Source organism: Schistocerca americana, chromosome 11, assembly GCF_021461395.2.
Source record: "Schistocerca americana isolate TAMUIC-IGC-003095 chromosome 11, iqSchAmer2.1, whole genome shotgun sequence".
Lineage (NCBI taxonomy): Eukaryota > Metazoa > Arthropoda > Insecta > Orthoptera > Acrididae > Schistocerca > Schistocerca americana.
The window spans coordinates 46699573-46718134 of record NC_060129.1 but is presented as its reverse complement, the minus strand read 5'-3'; the positions used below and the strand labels follow the sequence as shown (position 1 = coordinate 46718134).

The 18562-nt window shown below is 42.2% G+C and overlaps 1 protein-coding gene across 1 annotated transcript in view; it reads left to right on the top strand.

Annotated features, from left to right (window-relative positions):
• The window catches only part of LOC124553223 (poly [ADP-ribose] polymerase tankyrase-1-like), a 149144-nt gene that overhangs the window by 99048 nt on the left and 31534 nt on the right, over positions 1-18562 (top strand). Inside the window, exon 6 of the mRNA XM_047127114.1 lies at positions 12250-12372. Within this exon, the coding sequence (XP_046983070.1) occupies positions 12250-12372 (123 nt within the window). The remainder of the gene's footprint in view (positions 1-12249; positions 12373-18562) is intronic.

Sequence of the window (18562 nt, the reverse complement as noted above, 5' to 3'; positions counted from 1 at the left end):
CAGTGGAGGAATAGACGGTACAGGAGTTTTAGACTGGTCACTTGATCCTCGTGGAGTAGTACAGTGGTTAGAATGAGATTTTCACTCTACAGCGGAGTGTGCGCTGATATGAAACTTCCTGGCAGATTAAAACTGTGTTCTGGACCGAGACTCGAACTCGGGACCTTTGCCTTTCGCGAGCAAGTGCTCGACCGACAAAGCTACCCAAGCACAACTGACGCCCCGTCCTCACAGCTTTAATTCCGCCAGTACCTCGTCTCCTACCATCCAAACTTCACAGAAGCTCTCCAGCGAAACTTGCAGAACTAGCACTCCTGGAAGAAAGGATATTGCGGAGACATGGCTTAGCCACAGCCTGGGGGATGTTTCTAGAATGAGCACTTGCCCGCGAAAGGCAAAGGTCTCGAGTTCGAGTCTCGGTCCGGCACACAGTTTTAATCCGCCAGGAAGTTTCAGCACGGTGGTTGTCTGCCTTAAGTATTGCCATTGTTAACAACTGAACTGCTGTAAGGTCAGCTCATTTATTTAAAAAAAAGTGACTAAATAAACAAGGACACTCATCCACTGCATTAGGTATTACATCACTTATTCTCCAGCTGTGCTTCTTATGCTTCCTACAACGAATATTGTACCGACAGACCTCACCTCACTTAGTGTATAGGGTGTAGTTTTACACTTTTGAAAGCTGTGACACCAACAGCGCAAACAGCGGATATACTATTAAATTCAATGAAATCTCCAGCCAAGTAGGTGGACACTCACTCTTGTGGTATTACCTTATGCTTGCTACAATGAATATGGAATCGATAACATTGACTCTTGCGTTGAATATACTACAAAATAAGCACTTAACACCATCCAACAATCCTTAAACATATAGTCAGCTATCAAGTTCTGCATGCTATGGTGATTGTGGTGGTGGTGGTGGTGGTTAGTGTTTAACGTCCCGTCGACAACGAGGTCATTAGAGATGGAGCGCAAGCTCGGGTTAGGGAAGGATTGGGAAGGAAATCGGCCGTGCCCTTTCAAAGGAACCATCCTGGCATTTGCCTGAAACGATTTAGGAAAATCACGGAAAACCTAAATCAGGATGGCTGGAGACAGGATTGAACCGTCGTCCTCCCGAATGCGAGTCCAGTGTGCTAACCACTGCGCCACCTCGCTCGGTGCTATGGTGAGTAGAAGACTTCGTCAGTAACATATTGCTGCTAGGACCAAACTAAAACTCGATAACCAATATTGGGGGCACATTTAGGGTGGACAGGTGTGTTTTTCTTGCGAGTGGTGCCAGTGTGTCCTACCCCGAGAGAAGCTTCACCCTTTCATAAGCGAGCAACTATTAGCAAAACACCCAATAGCAAAACGACTATGCGAAACTATGTGGGAGATTCATCCTTGTTTCAAAAGGAAGACGAAATGCTGTAATAACGTCACAAAACTGTTGACAAAAAAAAAGCTTTCCACCAGAAATATTTATGATCCGTTTGAAATTAAGACATGAGTCAGACAAGGATATGGATTACCCCAACCTGTTCAGTATACAGAGTGTCCCACTCAAACCTCCCTGATCTCAAAGACCCAGGAAAAAAACCCACAGTACATACGACAATGAAAAATGCGCCACTTTGTAGAGCATCTCAAAGAATTTGTTTAATTATCATCAATACACCTCTACATTTGAACCATGTGTAGCACAAAGAATATCGAGTCTATATTCAGTTTCTTGCCAAGTTCTTTGTAACACTTCCTCTGTTGTTGTTGCAGTCACATTAGTGATACAATGTCGCAACGTAGGAATATCGTCCACTTTGTTCGCATACATGCAGTTCTTCACGAATCCTCATACGAAGAAAAGCTAATTGTTGTCGGCAGTGAACTACACGATGCATTGTTGATCGAGGTACATCAAGTTGCCTAGATACTTGACAAATTGACTTACGTGGGCTTCTGAGACACGTTTGTCTGATGTCCTCCACTGTCTCATCTGAAACTCCGTAACATGCACCAGCAGAGTGTTCCAGAACCCTTCCTGTTGCCAGAAACTTCCTATACCATTCCTTAATTGTTTCCACATCAGGTGGGTCACGTTCATACAAACGATGATAATTTCTTTGCACAGCAATCGGCGATTTTGTTTCTGCAAACCACACTACTGCCTGCGCGCACTGCTGTGGAGTCGCCATTTTCAGTTCATACTACCATGCTGCACTCTGGCGTCGATACTTGGTACTTCTGATGCGGTAATATAAATTTTTTGAGATGCTCTACAATTTGGTGCATTTTCCATTGTCGTATCCACTGTGGTTTTTCTCTCCTGGGTCCTTGAAATCAGGGAGGTTTGAGTGGGACACCCCATACACCTTGGAAAGGAAAGAGAGAACTCGAAAATAAGGTGTTTAGCTCTTGCCGACGACCTTGCTCTCATAGCCGAAAAGATGCTCGGAAAATGCTTCAGTCATCATGAAACCACTTCAAGTCTACTGTGAAAAGAAATAATATATGCAGAACAGCTACCGAAGTGAGAGATGCATGGAAATAAATCAGAGGAATGGATTAATTCGATAAGCAGGCTAAGAAAGGAAGAGCCAAAAAACAACACCTGGCCTACAACCAAAATGGAACAACAAACGGGCGTTATCCTACAAGACACTATAAATCGGTAGTAGAACAATAAGGATTGTACACTTTGGAGTGTCTTATTTTAAATAAAAAGGCGAGCTTGAAGAACTCGAAAAGAAACGAAAATTCTTGGCCTACAGAAGGCTACTGATGAGACTCAGAAGAAGAAGAAAAGTGGAGAACTCTGCAAGTACACCAACAAGATGGTGTACACAACGAGAAAGCGAAGTTTAAAGTACTACAGGTACTAGCTAAGGTCAGATGAATGCACACTGACCAAAAGGATCATTAGCAATATCGTGGCAATGAAAATATCTGAACAGGTAAATGAGGTGCAGTGTGATGCATTGGAAGTTGGTCTTATGCCACAGACAGTCCACCAATAGAAGAGATTCAGAAGCAAAGTAAACAGTAGAAAAAACAGTATTAAGAATTTCAAGAGAGACCAGCAACCAGGAGGCCCAAACGGTCGTTTCAGAGGTGGTGAAAAAAAAAGAGTATGAATGAAGAGGTTCTGAGGGAGAAGAGGAGGAAAACCAAAGAATCTTAACTTCTGTGCTGTCCATAATTGACCAAATTCTGAAATTTAAAAAATGCAGTTGCCGGTGTGACAGAAGAGTTTTTCATTGACCTAGGTTGGGATGACACGTTTAGAGCTAGCATGCAACTGCTGAATTAGGGAGGACCATACTCAGTGCCATGAGAGGTCTCACCAGCGCCTCAAACGACTGATACATTTCTCTCTTTGCTGTGCAGACACGACACTGTGGAACTCGACTTGTTTCGTACAGGACAGGTATCCACATAGGTAGTGGGCGACGTTTGGAGCAGTAGATATAGTGAAATTGTCAAGTATCGTTGATGCAGCAGCAAGGAGAGGTGTTCCGACAGTAGTACACCCAATGACGACACTGAATACTCGTGTGGCATATCGTTGTATTTTCAGTCGTGCCCTGGATCTATACACAGCATCCTAATCACGTATTCGTATATGGAACTTTCACAGAGGACGAACGTTCCTAAATTGAGTCTAACATTGTCATCTGACTTCAGAATACGGGGTGATGGTGTAGGATGCTGATGTGTATACAGCACGATCCCTTTCAGTCACACAGAAAGTGATTTGGATAACAGGTATCTACATCTACATACATTCTCCGCAATCCACAATACGGTGCGTGGCGGAGGGTACCTCGTACCACAACGAGCATCTTCTCTCCCTGTTCCACTCCCAAACAGAATGAGGGAAAAATGACTGCCTATATGCCTCTGTATGAGCCCTAATCTCTCTTATCTTATCTTTGTGGTCTTTCCGCTAAATGTAAGTTGGCGGCAGTAAAATTGTACTTGCAGTCAGCCTCAAATGCTGGTTCTCTAAATTTCCTCAGTAGCGATTCACGAAAAGAACGCCTCCTTTCCTCTAGAGACTCCCACCCGAGTTCCTGAAGCATTTCCGTAACACTCACGTGATGATCAAAGCTACCAGTAACAAATCTAGCAGCTCGTCTCTGAATTACTTCTATGTCCTCCCTCAATCCGACCTGACAGGGATCACAAACGCTCGAGCAGTACTCGAGACTAGGTAGTATTAGTGTTTTATAAGCGGTCTCCTTTACAGATGAACCACATCTTCCCAAAATTCTACCAATAAACCGAAGACGACTATCCACCTTCCCCACAACTGCCATTACATGCCCATCCCACTTCATATCGCTCTGCAATGTTACGCCCAAATATTTAATTGACGTGACTGTGTCAAGTGCTACACTACTAATGGAGTATTCAAACACTACGGGATTCTTTTTCCTATTCATCTGCATTAATTTACATTTATCTATATTTAGAGTTAGCTGCCATTCTTTACACCAATCACAAATCCTGTCCAAGTCATCTTGTATCCTCCTACAGTCACTCAACGACGACACCTTCCCGTACACCACAGCACCATCAGCAAACAGCCGCACATTGCTATCCACCCTATCCAAAAGATCATTTGTGTAGACAGAAAACAACAGCGGACCTACCACACTTCCCGGGGGCACTCCAGATGATCACCTCCAATGAACACTCACCATCGAGGACAACGTACTGGGTTCTATTACTTAAGAAGTCTTCGAGCCACTCACATATTGGGGAACCAATCCCATATGCTCGTACCTTCGTTAGGAGTCTGCAGTGGGGCACCGAGTCAAATGCATTCCAGAAGTCAAGGAATATGGCATCCGTCTGATACCCTTCAACCATGGTTCGCATGATATCATGTGAAAAAAGGGTGAGTTGCTCACATTCTAAGATTGGTGCATTTGATGTCTTTGTGACAATGATGTTTCAAGAACAGAGTGCAGGACAGCGAGCTGGTCATGCTGTCTTTATAGACGGTGGTTCGTCTCTTGGTCTGGTCAGTCAGCACTCTAGGTTTCTGACCTATTAAAAACATCTGGTCATGAGTTGTCGAGTGATTTTAAGACTTTTGATCATCAGATCCTACTAAACAAGCTAGAAGCATTAGGAATAAGAGGGGTGGGTAATGAGTGGTTATGGTCACACCTAGCAGATAGGGTACAAAGAGCAGTGATAACACATACCTCAAATACGTCTAAAGCTTTAGTAAAACATTTATCGGAGTCAACATACATTAAAATAGGAGTTCCTCAGGGTAACACTGTCGGACCGATAGTGTTCCTGATATACACCAATGACTTTCCCACCAGTGTTCTCAAGAAGAAAAAATCCTCTTTACTGATGGCAGTAGCGTTATAGTCACTGAGGTAACAACAGAATTCCTTGCAGAGAAACGAAATGCAAAGGTTTCAGGGCCTGTTTCACTTGATATTTAACGATAATGGAAAGCATGCTTTATGTTTTCTAGAGCAGTGCTTGCCACAAGAATAAAAACAGTGAGTAATACCATCAAATTAATCTTACAATCTTCTTCCCACATACAGTACTCACTTTTTCGTCTCTATATTTGCCACAGATGCATGACCCCCACAATACTTCAAACTAAATTATATCATCTGATGATGAATCGCCAGGATATTCCAAACCGGTCATGAATAAACAAAAATTAAAGAAAAAACGGCGATTGGTTGCAGTAATTCCTGATACCTGAAACCTTCAGCAAGACAGTCGCAGTGTTCCAAATCGAGAACGGATAAAAGTTTTAACGAAATGCAGGTTTCAAGTAATTTACATTTGGCAAGTCAGCAATAAAGTTCCACTGAACGTGAAGAAAAGAAATGGCATGAATTTCAGTTTCAAGAGAGGAAATGACAATATTAAATTAAATGTAGATAGCACCTCTATAGACAGTGTAACAAACTGAGAAATTTCTTGGAATAAATACTGATTCTCAGATCTCAATAGTCGTGAACACACAAAGATATTTGCAAACAGATTATTGTCTGAACGTTAAGCCGACAAAGTCTGTCATCAGTGTGTAACAGCCAGCGTGTTTTAGCTGCATACTATTCACATGTGCACTATGTTCTTAGCTATGGTATTCTTTCCTGGGGATGAAGAACACAATACATGACAACAATTTTAAAACGGCACTAAAGGGCCGTAAGACTAATGGCCGAAAATGGTAGTCAAACTCTTTATAAACATCTGTAAAAAAACACTGCGCATTTTAGCTGTAGTGTGTGGGTACTTTTACCAATCAGTTGTTGATATCAGAAAGAACAATGGTGACTGCACAAAAAGGTCTGCCCATGACTATGGAACAAGATCTACACTGAACTTATTTTTACCAAGAAAAAGTAATCATAAAATCAAAACAGCAATTTCAACCAAGGAATAAAACTATGCAATAAATTAACAAGGGAGATCAAAGAAATTGCTAAAAACAAACTTATTTATAAAGGCAATTAAAAAGTATGAATTAGCCAAAGATTCTATACATTGGGGGATTACTTAGATGACACAGATTAGGTGTTTGGTAACATGTAATGCAAATAATAACGGTAATAAACATCTGACATTCCACGTAACACCCACAGACTTTATATTTTCCTGCTGTTTTCATTTGCTGTCAAAAGTTAGTCGCAAAGCTGTTGTTGTTGTGGTCTTCAGTCCAGAGACTGGTTTGATGCGGCTCTCCATTCTACTCTAACCTGAGCAAGGTTTTTCATCTCCCAGTACCTACTGCAAGCTACATCCTTCTGAATCTGTTGAGTGTATTCATCTCTTGGTCTCCCTCTACGATTTTTACCCTACACGCTGCCCTCCAATACTAAATTGGTGATCCCTTGATGCCTCAGAATAGGCCCTACCAACTGATCCATTCTTCTAGTTAAGTTGTGCCACAAATTTCTCTTCTCTCTAATTCTATTCAATAACTCCTCATTACTTATGTGATCTACCCATCTAATCTTCAACATTCTTCTGTAGCACCACATTTCGAAAGCTTCTATTCTCTTCTTGTCTAAACTATTTATCGTCCGCATTTCACTTCCATACATGGCTACACTCCATACAAATACTTTCAGAAACGACTTCCTGACGCTTAAATCTATACTCGATGTTAACAAAGTTCTCTTCTTCAGAAACGCTTTCCTTGCCATTGCCAGTCTACATTTTGTATTTTCTCTACTTCGACCATCATCAGTTATTTTGCTCCCCAAATAGCAAAACTCCTTTACTACTTTAAGTGTCTCATTTCCTAATCTAATTCCCTCAGCATCACCCGATTTAATTCGACTACATTCCATTATCCTCGTTTTGCTTTTGTTGGTGTTCATCTTATATCCTCCTTTCAAGACACTGTCCATTCCGTTCAACTGCTCTTCTAAGTTCTTTGCTGTCTCTGATAGAATTACTATGTCATCGGCGAACCTCAAAAGTTTTTATTTCTTCTCCATGGATTTTAATACCTACTTCGAATTTTTCATTCATTTCCTTTACTGCTTCCTCAATATACAGATTGAATAACATTGGGGAGAGGCTACAACCCTGTCTCACTCCCTTCCCAACCACTGCTTCCCTTTCATGTCCCTCGAGTCTTATAACTGCCATCTGGTTTCTGTACAATTTGTAAATAGCGTTTCGCTCCCTTTATTTTACCCCTGCCTCCTTCAGAATTTGAAAGAGAGTATTCCAGTCAACATTGTCAAAAGCTTTCTCTAAGTCTACAAATGCTAGAATTGTAGGTTTGCCTTTCCTTAATCTATTTTCTAAGATAAGTCGTAGGGTCAGCATTGCCTCCCATGTTCCAACATTTCTACAGAATCCAAACTGATCTTCCCCGAGGTTGGCTTCTACCTGTTTTTCCGTTCGTCTGTAAAGAATTCGTGTTAGTATTTTGCTGCCGTGGCTTAGTAAACTGATAGTTCAATAATTTTCACATCTGTCAACACCTGCTTTCTTTGGGATTGGAATTATTATATTCTTCTTGAAGTCTGTGGGTATTTCACCTGTCTCATACATCTTGCTCACCAGATGGTAGAGTTTTGTTAGACCTGGCTCACCCAAGGCTGTCAGTAATTCTAATGGAATGTTGTCTATATCCCGGGGCCTTGTTTCGACTTAGGTCTTTCAGTGCTCTGTCATATTCTTCACGCAGTATCATATCTCCTATATCATCTTCATCTACGTCCTCTTACATTTACATAATATTGCCCTAGAGTACATCGCCCTTGTGTAGACCCTCTATATACTTTTTCCGCCTTTCTGCTTTCCCTTCCTTGCTTAGAAATGGGTTTCCATCTGAGTTCTTGATATTCATGCAAGTGGTTCTGTTTTCTCCAAAGGTCTCCTTAATTTTCCTGTAGGCAGTATCTATCTTACCCCTAGTGATATGTGCCTCTAGATCCTTACATTTGTCCTCTAGCCATCCCTGCTTAGCCAATTAGCACCTCCTGTCGATCTCATTTGTGAGACGTTTGTATTGTTTTATGCCTGCTTCGTTTACTGCAGTTTTATATTTTCTCCTTTCATCAATTAAATTCAATATCTCTTCTGTTAGCCAAGGATTTCTATTAGCTCTCGTCTTTTTACATACTTGATCCTCTGCTACCTTCACTATTTCGTCTGTCAAAGCTACTCATTCTTCTTCTACTGTATTTCCTTCCCCCATTCTTGTCAATCGTTCCCTAATGCTCTTCCTGAAGCTCTCTACATCCTCTGGTTCTTTCAGTTTATCCATGTCCCATCTCCTTAAATTCCCACCGTTTTGCAGTTCTTTAGTTTTAATCTACGGTTGATAACCAACAGATTGTGGTCAGAGTCTACATATGCCCTTGGAAAAGTCTTACAATTTAAAACCTGGTTCCTGAATCTCTGTCTTACCATTATATAATCTATCTGATACCTTCTAGTATCTCCAGGCTTATTCCATGTATACAACCTTCTTTCATGATTCTTGAACCAAGTGTTGGGTATGATTAAGTTATGCTCTATGCAAAATTCTACCAGACGGCTCCCTCTTTCATTTTCCCCCCCCAATCAATATTCACCTGCTACGTTTCCTTCTCTCCCTTTTCCTACTATCGAATTCCAGTCACCCATCACTATTAAATTTTTCTCTCCCTTTACTATTTGAATAATCTATTTTATATCATCATACATTTCATCAATCTCTTCGTCATCTGCGGAGCTAGTTGGCATATAAACTTGTACTACTGTTGTTGACGTGGGCTTCGTATCTATCTTGGCCACAATACAGTGTTCACTAAGCTGTTTGTAGTAGCTTAATTCCTATTTTCCTATTCATTATTAAACCTACTCCTGCATTACCCCTATTTGATTATGTATTTATAACCTTGTATTCACCTGTCAGAAGTGTTGTTCCTCCTGCCAATGAACTTCACTAATTCCCACTATATCTAACTTTAACCTATAAATTTCCCTTTTTAAATTTTCTAACCTGCCTGCCCGATTAAGGGTTCTGAAATTCCACGCTCCGACCCATAGAACGTCAGTTTTCTTCCTCCTGATAACAATGTCCTCCTGAGTAGTCCCCACCCGGAGATCCGAGTGGGGGACTATTTTACCTCCGGAATATTTTACCCAAGAGGACGCCATCATCATTTAACCATACAGTAAAGCTGCATGCCCTCGGGAAAAATTACGGCTGTAGTTTCCTCTTGCTTTTAGCCGTTCGCAGTACCAGCACAGCAAGGCCGTTATGGTTAGTGTTACAAGGCCAGATCAGTCAATCATCCAGACTGTTGCCCCTGCAACTACTGAAAAGGCTGCTGCCCCTCTTCAGGAACCACACATTTGTCTGACCTCTCAACAGATACCCCTCCGTTGTGGTTGCACCTACAGTACGACCATCTGTACTGGTGAGGCACGCAAGCTTCCCCACCAACGGCAAGGTCCATGGTTCATGGGAGGGGGGGCTCGCAAAGCTATGCAGTGTATAATCTTAACACATAATCATTTTTCTGAGTTCAACAAGTTACTCGTGGTAGAGGGATTCTGATTTAGTATTTTAAGCTTGCAAATGGGAAGTTGCGGTGCGCAAAATAGTCCTGGCGTCAGCTAATAATGTGAGTAGTGTGTGTAGTGTAACGAAACAATGCGCGTATAGTGTGTGTAGTGTGTTCAGTGACTGGGAGTGAGAAATGAATGAACAGTGTGGCATTAGCGTTTTTTCATTACCAAATAACTTATTTGTAATTCAACATAGTTCAATGGAGGTAATGCAAATAAGGTAATACTACTGGTTTAAACAGAAGGGCCTTGTACTTGGTACGCTGGAGGCTCCAGTCTTCATCCAGCCATCCTGATTTTGGTTTTCTGTAGTTCCTCTCAATTATTTCAGGAAAAGGCCGGAATGGTTGTTACTACAAACCCACAGTTGACTACCTGTTCCATCCCTGTCATTTCAGGACTGTAAGTCTGTAAATGTCTGTATATGTGAGTTACTTTAATATTATTGTTTCCATTGTACCTGTAATACCAAGACATGTCAAGTATCCCTGTAAAAGAAATCTACCTCAGTCAGACCCGATGCCCAGCCGAGTTGGAGAGCCTCTGGGTATTAAAGTTTCGTTCCTGCTCACAAATCACCAGAGACTAACGTTGCATTCTTATTACTGCCGTGACCTGGAGTCAGTTAACCCCCTGGTGTGGAGATAGTGGAGTGGCTCATTGTGGAGGCGATGGGTCTCCGCTGCAAGGTGCAACATATTTTATTTAGTCTTCAGCTACAACATCGAAGTGCTGCAATGCATCTTGATACACCCTCTGCAGGCGTCAGGTCACCTGGCGGTGGTGGTGACGACAGATGGCAGTGAGATGGTGAGGTGACACTGGTCTCCTGCTTTGCTGATACCACACTCAGTACTACACGCCTGAGTTAGCAGTATGCAGCCCTTACTGAAAGGTGCCAGTGATATTTACCTCCACTGCATTCTCTTAGGTGTCTACTGCTACTGGGTTAGAAACTCATCCTCGTGTGGAAGGATGATAGCCGTACAGCCCAGGTTGCAAACTGATGATTGATCTCTGAGGTAGAAGTTTGGTGGTGCTGTGGAGATAGGGGGACAGGTCATCTGCTGTGTCGTTCTAAGTCCACTGATGCAAACTCAGATTTATGAGCCGGTCTGTTGGAGCTGCCTACCTGGGACAATTTCGGCAGCTCCCTGGCCCATATGAAGATGGAGGCTTGCATGGACTTTGAGTTGTGCTGCCAAACAGTGCATCACTATGCGAGAATTGGAGGTGATATATAATGTTTCATAGCACGCATGCTGTCTGAATACACATACAAGCTGTCACCACCATGTTGCCGTGGTGTGGGAATGTTCTGCAGGCCAGGTTGTAGTTCCATGGCCTTTCTCAAATGTTACCAGGATTGTACACGTTGGCCTGGCCACATTGCATAGTGCAAACAGGCTCACCTGTGGAATTACATATTGGCTCCTCTGAGCCTGCCTGCTACCTGCTTCATACGTGGCTGCCATGAAGCTGAACGCCTAAACTTTAGCATCGGCATTACAATACTCTTCAGTATATGCACTATGAGTAATATCTCGTTAGTTTCTAACTTTACTGGTACCTTAATTTTAATAATGGCCATATGGCTGTCAGCAGGGCTATCACATCTGGGTATGTTCAGCAGCCTGAAGCAAGTGTTTCCATTTGACGCCACTTGAGCAACTGGACACATCAATGAAGGTGAGATGAAATGGTTGGGATAACTCAAGGAGCCAGTCCACAAGTGAATAAAATCTAGGAGCCACCTCAGAATCGAACAAAGAAACCCATGATCTAGAAGCAGCAGTGGTTATCATGAGACCATGGGCTGTAATTTTAAGAGCCAGCAGTACACTTTTGCTAACTGTTTTGTTGTTGTTGAGGCACTTAACCTGATTCCATGAGCAACCCTGTGCAACTGGTGCAGATACTAACTCTTTTCACCATTGTAGTGTGAACATCAGTTGAGCCATGTATCTATCCTGTGGCTCCATAGCGGTGTGTGTAGTATTACTTCAATGTGTGATGAGCAGCCAGTCTCACACCTGTTCCTGCTGTCTAGCAAGTAGTAGAGAGGGGTTTTGTGGGCGCACGACAGCAAGGTCTTCAGCGCTGTCTAGCAAGGAGCCACCTGTTTCCCATGTGAATACTCTCGCACTCACCCCATGGCAGCCAACCCACACCTATTCTGTGCTTCTCTTACAGCGAACCAGCCACCCAAGACAGCGAGCCACCTGCTGCCACTCCACCAGAGAGCGGACGTGGTGGCACGCCTGCCGCTGCCTCTGATGCTGCGCCACCGCCCACAGACCGCATCTCTCGAGTGCGGTGAGTTCTCTGCTACACATTCCCAATTCCAGTCTCATGAACAACTACACTATTCATATTTATAAATACATTTGTTTGTCATCCAGTTCAAAAATGTCTCTGAGCACTATGGGACTTAACATTTGAGGTCATCAGTCTCCTAGAACTTAGACCTGCTTAAACTTAACTAACACGTAAGGGCATCACACACATCCATGCCCGAGGCAGGATTCGAACCTGCGACCGTAGCGGTCGCGTGGTTCCAGACTGAAGCGCCTAGAACCGCTAGGTCACAACGGCCGGCGTCACCCAGTTGATGATCTATACATGTACATTAACACAAGTCATTGTTTAATGTTGTTACCAAAAATATCGAGAAGTATTTGACCAATTTACTTCAGATTTTTACACTGTAATCTAATGAAAATTCAAACGGACGTAGGCTATATATTGCTTTAACATGTATAACAATTAAATAGATATTTAATACATAAAGGGAAAAATCTGTTAGCAAAAGTCTCGAAAAAAGTTGACTGATTTACGCATTACTCTAATAAACATTTGGACAAACATGGCGTATATGTTTATAATATAAATTGTTGTGGTTGGCAGGAGAGCCAACACCCTATGAATAGAGGAAGCCGAAAGGCACGCGTTTTAGCTCACGCAGGATAGCGTGAGGTCTGGAACAGGACAAGGAAATTAGAATTTAGAAAAACGGACGTAGCTGGTGGAATACTTAACTTTAATCCATTAATGATGAACGTCGCTCTTGACGGTACATGATTCACAATATCAATAGTAACTGAATATGGCGCCTTGCTAGGTCGTAGCAAATGATGTAGCTGAAGGGTATGCTAAACTATCGGCTCGGCAAATTAGAGCGTATTTTGTCACTGAACCATTGCTAGCAAAGTCGGTTGTACAACTGGGGCGAGTGCTAGGAAGTCTCTCTAGACCTGCCGTGTGGCGGCGCTCGGTCTGCAATCACTGATAGTGGCGGCACGCGGGTCCGACGTATACTAACGGACCGCGGCCGATTTAAAGGCTACCACCTAGCAAGTGTGGTGTCTGGCAGTGACACCACATAAATCATACATACAAACATCTAAGAGGGAAATATTTTCAGCAAATATCTCGGAAACTTCTGTATATTTGCAATATATACAGTATGTAAATATATAACAGGCAAATATTGTTAGAGAAATGTTGAAAGATTATTGAGTGAGTTACCTCAGATTTTTACAGGTTACTATAACAAACATTCGGACAGACATATGTATGTATATATAATGTGGAGTATATGTACGTCTGTGTGCGTATCTATGACCTACTGCCAATCTCCTACATCGATTTTAACGAAATTTGACCCACAAACAGCAGGCTTCATAAGTGGGTTTTATAACCTCATAGTTGTAATAGAAGTGGAGATATGGGCAAAGATGTAATTTTTCAGCCACTGGGGTACAGGCTAATGGGCTATCCTGAACGATAGGCATGTTGTGTGGGAATAGTACTGGCCTGCCTTACTGTTCGGTTTTGCAGTGCAGCATCCACATCAGGAGCAAGAAATTGTTTCCAGGTCCCAATGTGTAGGCTGCCTTGCACAACAGGCACTTGGGTGGGAGCAGTACTTGCCTGGTCTTTCAATCTCCTTTGCAAGGACTCAATGTATTTCTCCAATCTTCTACAACATCACAATAGAGAAAATAGTGAAAACCCAAAAAGAGGTTCTGGATTTGGAAGGAACAAGAGGAATACACCTTCGGAGTGAAAGAACCCGTAAATCAAGCGTTTAGCTTTTGACAACGATCTTGTTCTCTTAGCCAACAACCGAGAAGACGCTCGAGAGATAGTTGAGAGTCTTCACGAAACCACAGAAAAAATGGGTCTTCAAATCTCCAGTGAAAAGAAATAACATATGGAGTAGAGGCGTGGAGTAGAGGCGCCAAAGTGAGAGATGCATGGAGGTAAATGAGAGAAATATTAAGGAGACAGAGTGGTTGAAATCCTGGGGGAATGGATCAACCGAATGGATTTGATAAGGGGGCAACAAAGGAAGAGCCAGAAAAACTAGACCTGGCCTACAAGCTAACACAGAACAAGTAGCACAGAAGGGTGTTATCCTGCCAGACCACAGTCAGTGGCGCAACCTAAACGATTGGACACTTTGGAGTGTCTTATTTTAAATATAAAGATGAGCTCCGAGAACTCGAAAAGAAAGATCGAAGATTTTGAGGAAAATGCTCGGACCACAGAAGTCTATTGTTGCGACTTGGGTGCGCTGAGCTGTAGGAGGATGGATTGAGGAAAGGGTAAGAGAGTAGGAGACTGAGCTGGACAGTGAAATGAGAGGAGATGTTATGAGAGAGAAGAGCAGAGAAAATGAAGAGAGAGTGGGCGAGATGGGAATGGACAGAGAGAGGGGGAGGAGGAAATATACATTGAGAGTGGGGAGATGCAGGAGGCCTGTGGGAGTGATGGAGTGGTAGTGGGCAGATGGAAAAAGTAAATGGTTAGGAAGGCATGGGCAGAAGGAGGGTATGGGTAGAGACAGGAGGGAAGAAGACGTGGTCAGAGAGAGAGGCATAGGAGATGAACAAAGAGAGTGGTGGGAGGAGATGGAGAGACAGAATGGGAAAGAGGAGATGGATATGTAGTGTTGGGGCCATGAATTGGAAAGTGAGATGGGAGTTTGGAATAGGAAAACATAGAGAGGGAGGAGGAGATGTGTGCAATATGTATGTGGAACACAAACATAAGTGAAGCTGTTGGGGAAACAAAATATATAATAGGGAAACACTGACAGCAAAAAATGTTGTAAAGTTCTTGTCTGATTTACTTCAGATTGTTACATGTTACACTAATAAGCATTCAGACAGACAGACTCTATATATTCTTGTTAAAACCGAGTATGTGAAAGAAGATGCACTGTGCTCTTCTGTGAAAGTCAGTGGTTTTGTTCTCTTTCTCATAATGAGTTTGAACTATGTTAGCAGGTCATTTAATCTATGATCGCAGGGTATTTAATCAATTACACAGATTGTTTCTTCCATATATATCCATTATCATTATATTCATTTTAAACAAAAATTGTATACACAACAATGTGCTGTTATCTTTTGTCTCTCATAGATTTCACAGAAAATATTGGCTTATGGTGAGAATACAACTATAGAATGTGAATTTGCAACAATAGTAAACATGGTTCAGGGATAAAGATAGGGGGAATAGGAGATAAATATAGAGTTGGAGGAGCAAGTGGACATAGTGATGGTGTAGCAAGATGTGCAGAGAGAATATGGAGAATGGAGGAGGAGACAGAGAGGGGGAGGAGTAGGATATGGACAAAGATAAGGAGGGAGAAGGCGACTAGGACCTATAACCAATTACCGTACATATTCAGCAGTTGTGAAACATACCCCCTTCGCTTGTAATAATAATAACTATTTCGTATGGCTCAGCGGCCTGGCTCAAGTCTTTCACCTGGAGATCACTCTAGAGACTAGCGCGTCCCTAATCTACACATTGTATAACAAGGGAACGGGGACCTGGAGTTTAAAGAGGGATTCGAAGAACATGTCGCTTCGGGGCGCTCCTCACTTCGTTGAGGGGTGAAGGCTAGGTTAAAAGGAAGACTGCAAAGTCCGTTGTCTGCCAGAGATTCGATCCGACGACCTATCGCGTTCCAGGCAAACGCTTCTACCGCCAGGCCACTAAGACCGACATTCCCAGTTGATAAGTCGTTTATTATATGCACTAATATGACCATAACCGTTACCACTTAACAGACTGCTTCCAAGGATGCTGAGTGGAGCAGTGCTTTGTTCACAACTCAGACCCCTTCAGCTGGGGTGCACAGCAGCCATTCTAAGTAAGTAGACTCATAAGATAAAATCAGACATCATTATGGGTAATGTATGAGGATCGTTCAATAAGTAATGCCCCACATTTTTTTTCTCAGATGACAATAAACATCAACACATCTTGTTCACGCCCTATTTTTCTACGTAGTCTCCATCACATTCTATGAATGTGGAAGAGCATGTATTCCCTGCTGATAAAAGCTCTGGACCTGTAGGCGTAGCCATGTTTTCCCTGCATAATTGACACTCTCGCCATCTTCAAAGTGTGTTCCCCGTAGAGAATCTGTATGGTGGAGAAGCAATTATGTCCAACCCAATTTGACAATGTGCTCCTGGGTTCTCAGACTTGAGTGGATGTGCATTGTCATGTTGGAGCAAGATTTCCACTGGATTCTTGTCCGATCAAACACATCGGAAATGGTTCTTGAGTTTATTCAGAGTCTTCGTGTATGCCTCTGAATTGATGGTTGACCCTCTTGGCAACACATACACGAGAATTACGGCATGACAATCCCAATGACTGTCACCATGACTTTTCTGGGAACAGTGTTGTCTTGAATTCCTTCTTTTGTGGAGAATGAGGATAATGCCAACTGCCTTTTTGTTGCTGGTGCAAAGTGGTGTTCCCACAGGAAATCATTTTCAAGGTTGTGGGCAGATGGATTTCAACAACATACCACCCAAAAGCAGGGATTGTTAGCTAGCGGCTCAACACACAGAATTCTGAAAAACTGGTTGTTTTAAAGAACAGTAAAATGCATCACTACAAAAAGAGTAATTTGCGACATTTCACGTTTTTTTATTTGACTGTGCATTTTTAGTCATTTGATAGTGAAGAAAATCATGCATATTTAAAGATTTAATTGTCAATGTAATTGCGGCCTTCAACTGCGATAGTATTGCAAAGAGCGTAATTATATTTTGACGAAAGAGGGAGGAAGGGATGCAGGTCACAGTCGACTCACACGAAATCGTGCAGCCCACTAAAAAAAAATCTTTTAGAAACAAACAAACTGTAGATTGTGCTGTCATGACATACCCCTTCCGCTATCAACAGAGCCTTCCCCATCTTTCCATGCTGGAACTGGTTAATACAGCGGAGCCCCGCTTGGGGCACCAGACTGGGCAATATTTTGCCATTTGTTCTAATAATGATAGAATGGAGCAATTTTTTTAAGAAATGTAACCATTGTCATTTGAGTGATGTTTTTGTTCATCAACGCCATTTCTGGGCAATGCAGACAAATCGAAGGGTATTCTTATGCACTGATTTATCATAATGTATTTACAATGATATTTACCACTCCGCTTCCTTGTGAAATACTGAAATGTTGCAACCCTGAAGTTCTACCAGTTTCCAAATTAAGACACCAGTGCTAACATTAAACTGCTGCAGGTGGGTGATCGGGCTGTTGCAGTAGTGCGTACATATTTCTAACTTACCATAAAATTAGCAGACGAATAAAAATCGCTTTTCCTCTTCTTTCTTGTTCAAAGTTTATCCATAATTATGAACTACCACAACAGCACAAGCACAAAAACGGTATGCGGTAGCACTTACATTTATTCCGTATTTTCTACTGTTCGATTTGAGCTGCTTAGCTTGTTATGTATGTTTACAATTTCAATATCGTGTAAATGTCAGTTTTATTCCACGTACTTGATTTAAGTGTTGTAAAGTATTAAGTATTTTAGACGTTTATTTTTTAATATCTTCAAAACATCGAGGGTGGCGTTCCTGCTGAAAAAGATACCCTTGATGATATTGGCATCTACTCAAGAGTTTACAGTAAACATACGCAAACTGGTTGGCTGCATACTTCTTTTACTGAATTATTACATCGTCAACCTAAGTACAGTAGAACAGAATTTGTTTATCGAGACCAGGCCCTTCGCTATAATATTTACGTTCCAAATACTTGACATATGCGTTGGTAAGAGAAGTGGCAAGACAGCTACCCATCGATAATCAACCACCTGTGATTCTTGAAGTTTTCCCAACGTATTGAATGGTCGATGAGATTTCGGGATTGCAGCCGGATAATGTTGACTTCTTGCCACGATATTTCGGCTGGCAATCGTCCAGCCATCTTCAGGTGAGTGTCCGTCACTGCAGACTGCAAGTTTGTTTTCTTTATTGTCATTTTATACCTGATACAAGGGAGGCCGAAAGCGGCAAAACTACGCCGCTCTTCGACCACAGACATTACAATTAGGACAGATGAAGATATAGAAAAGGAAAACAAAATGATGGATAACAAACAGTAGACACACAAAGTAAAGCACATGGAGCCGTTCACAGGCGTAGTGAAGATAAAAAACGGTCAGCACTGATACACGAACAT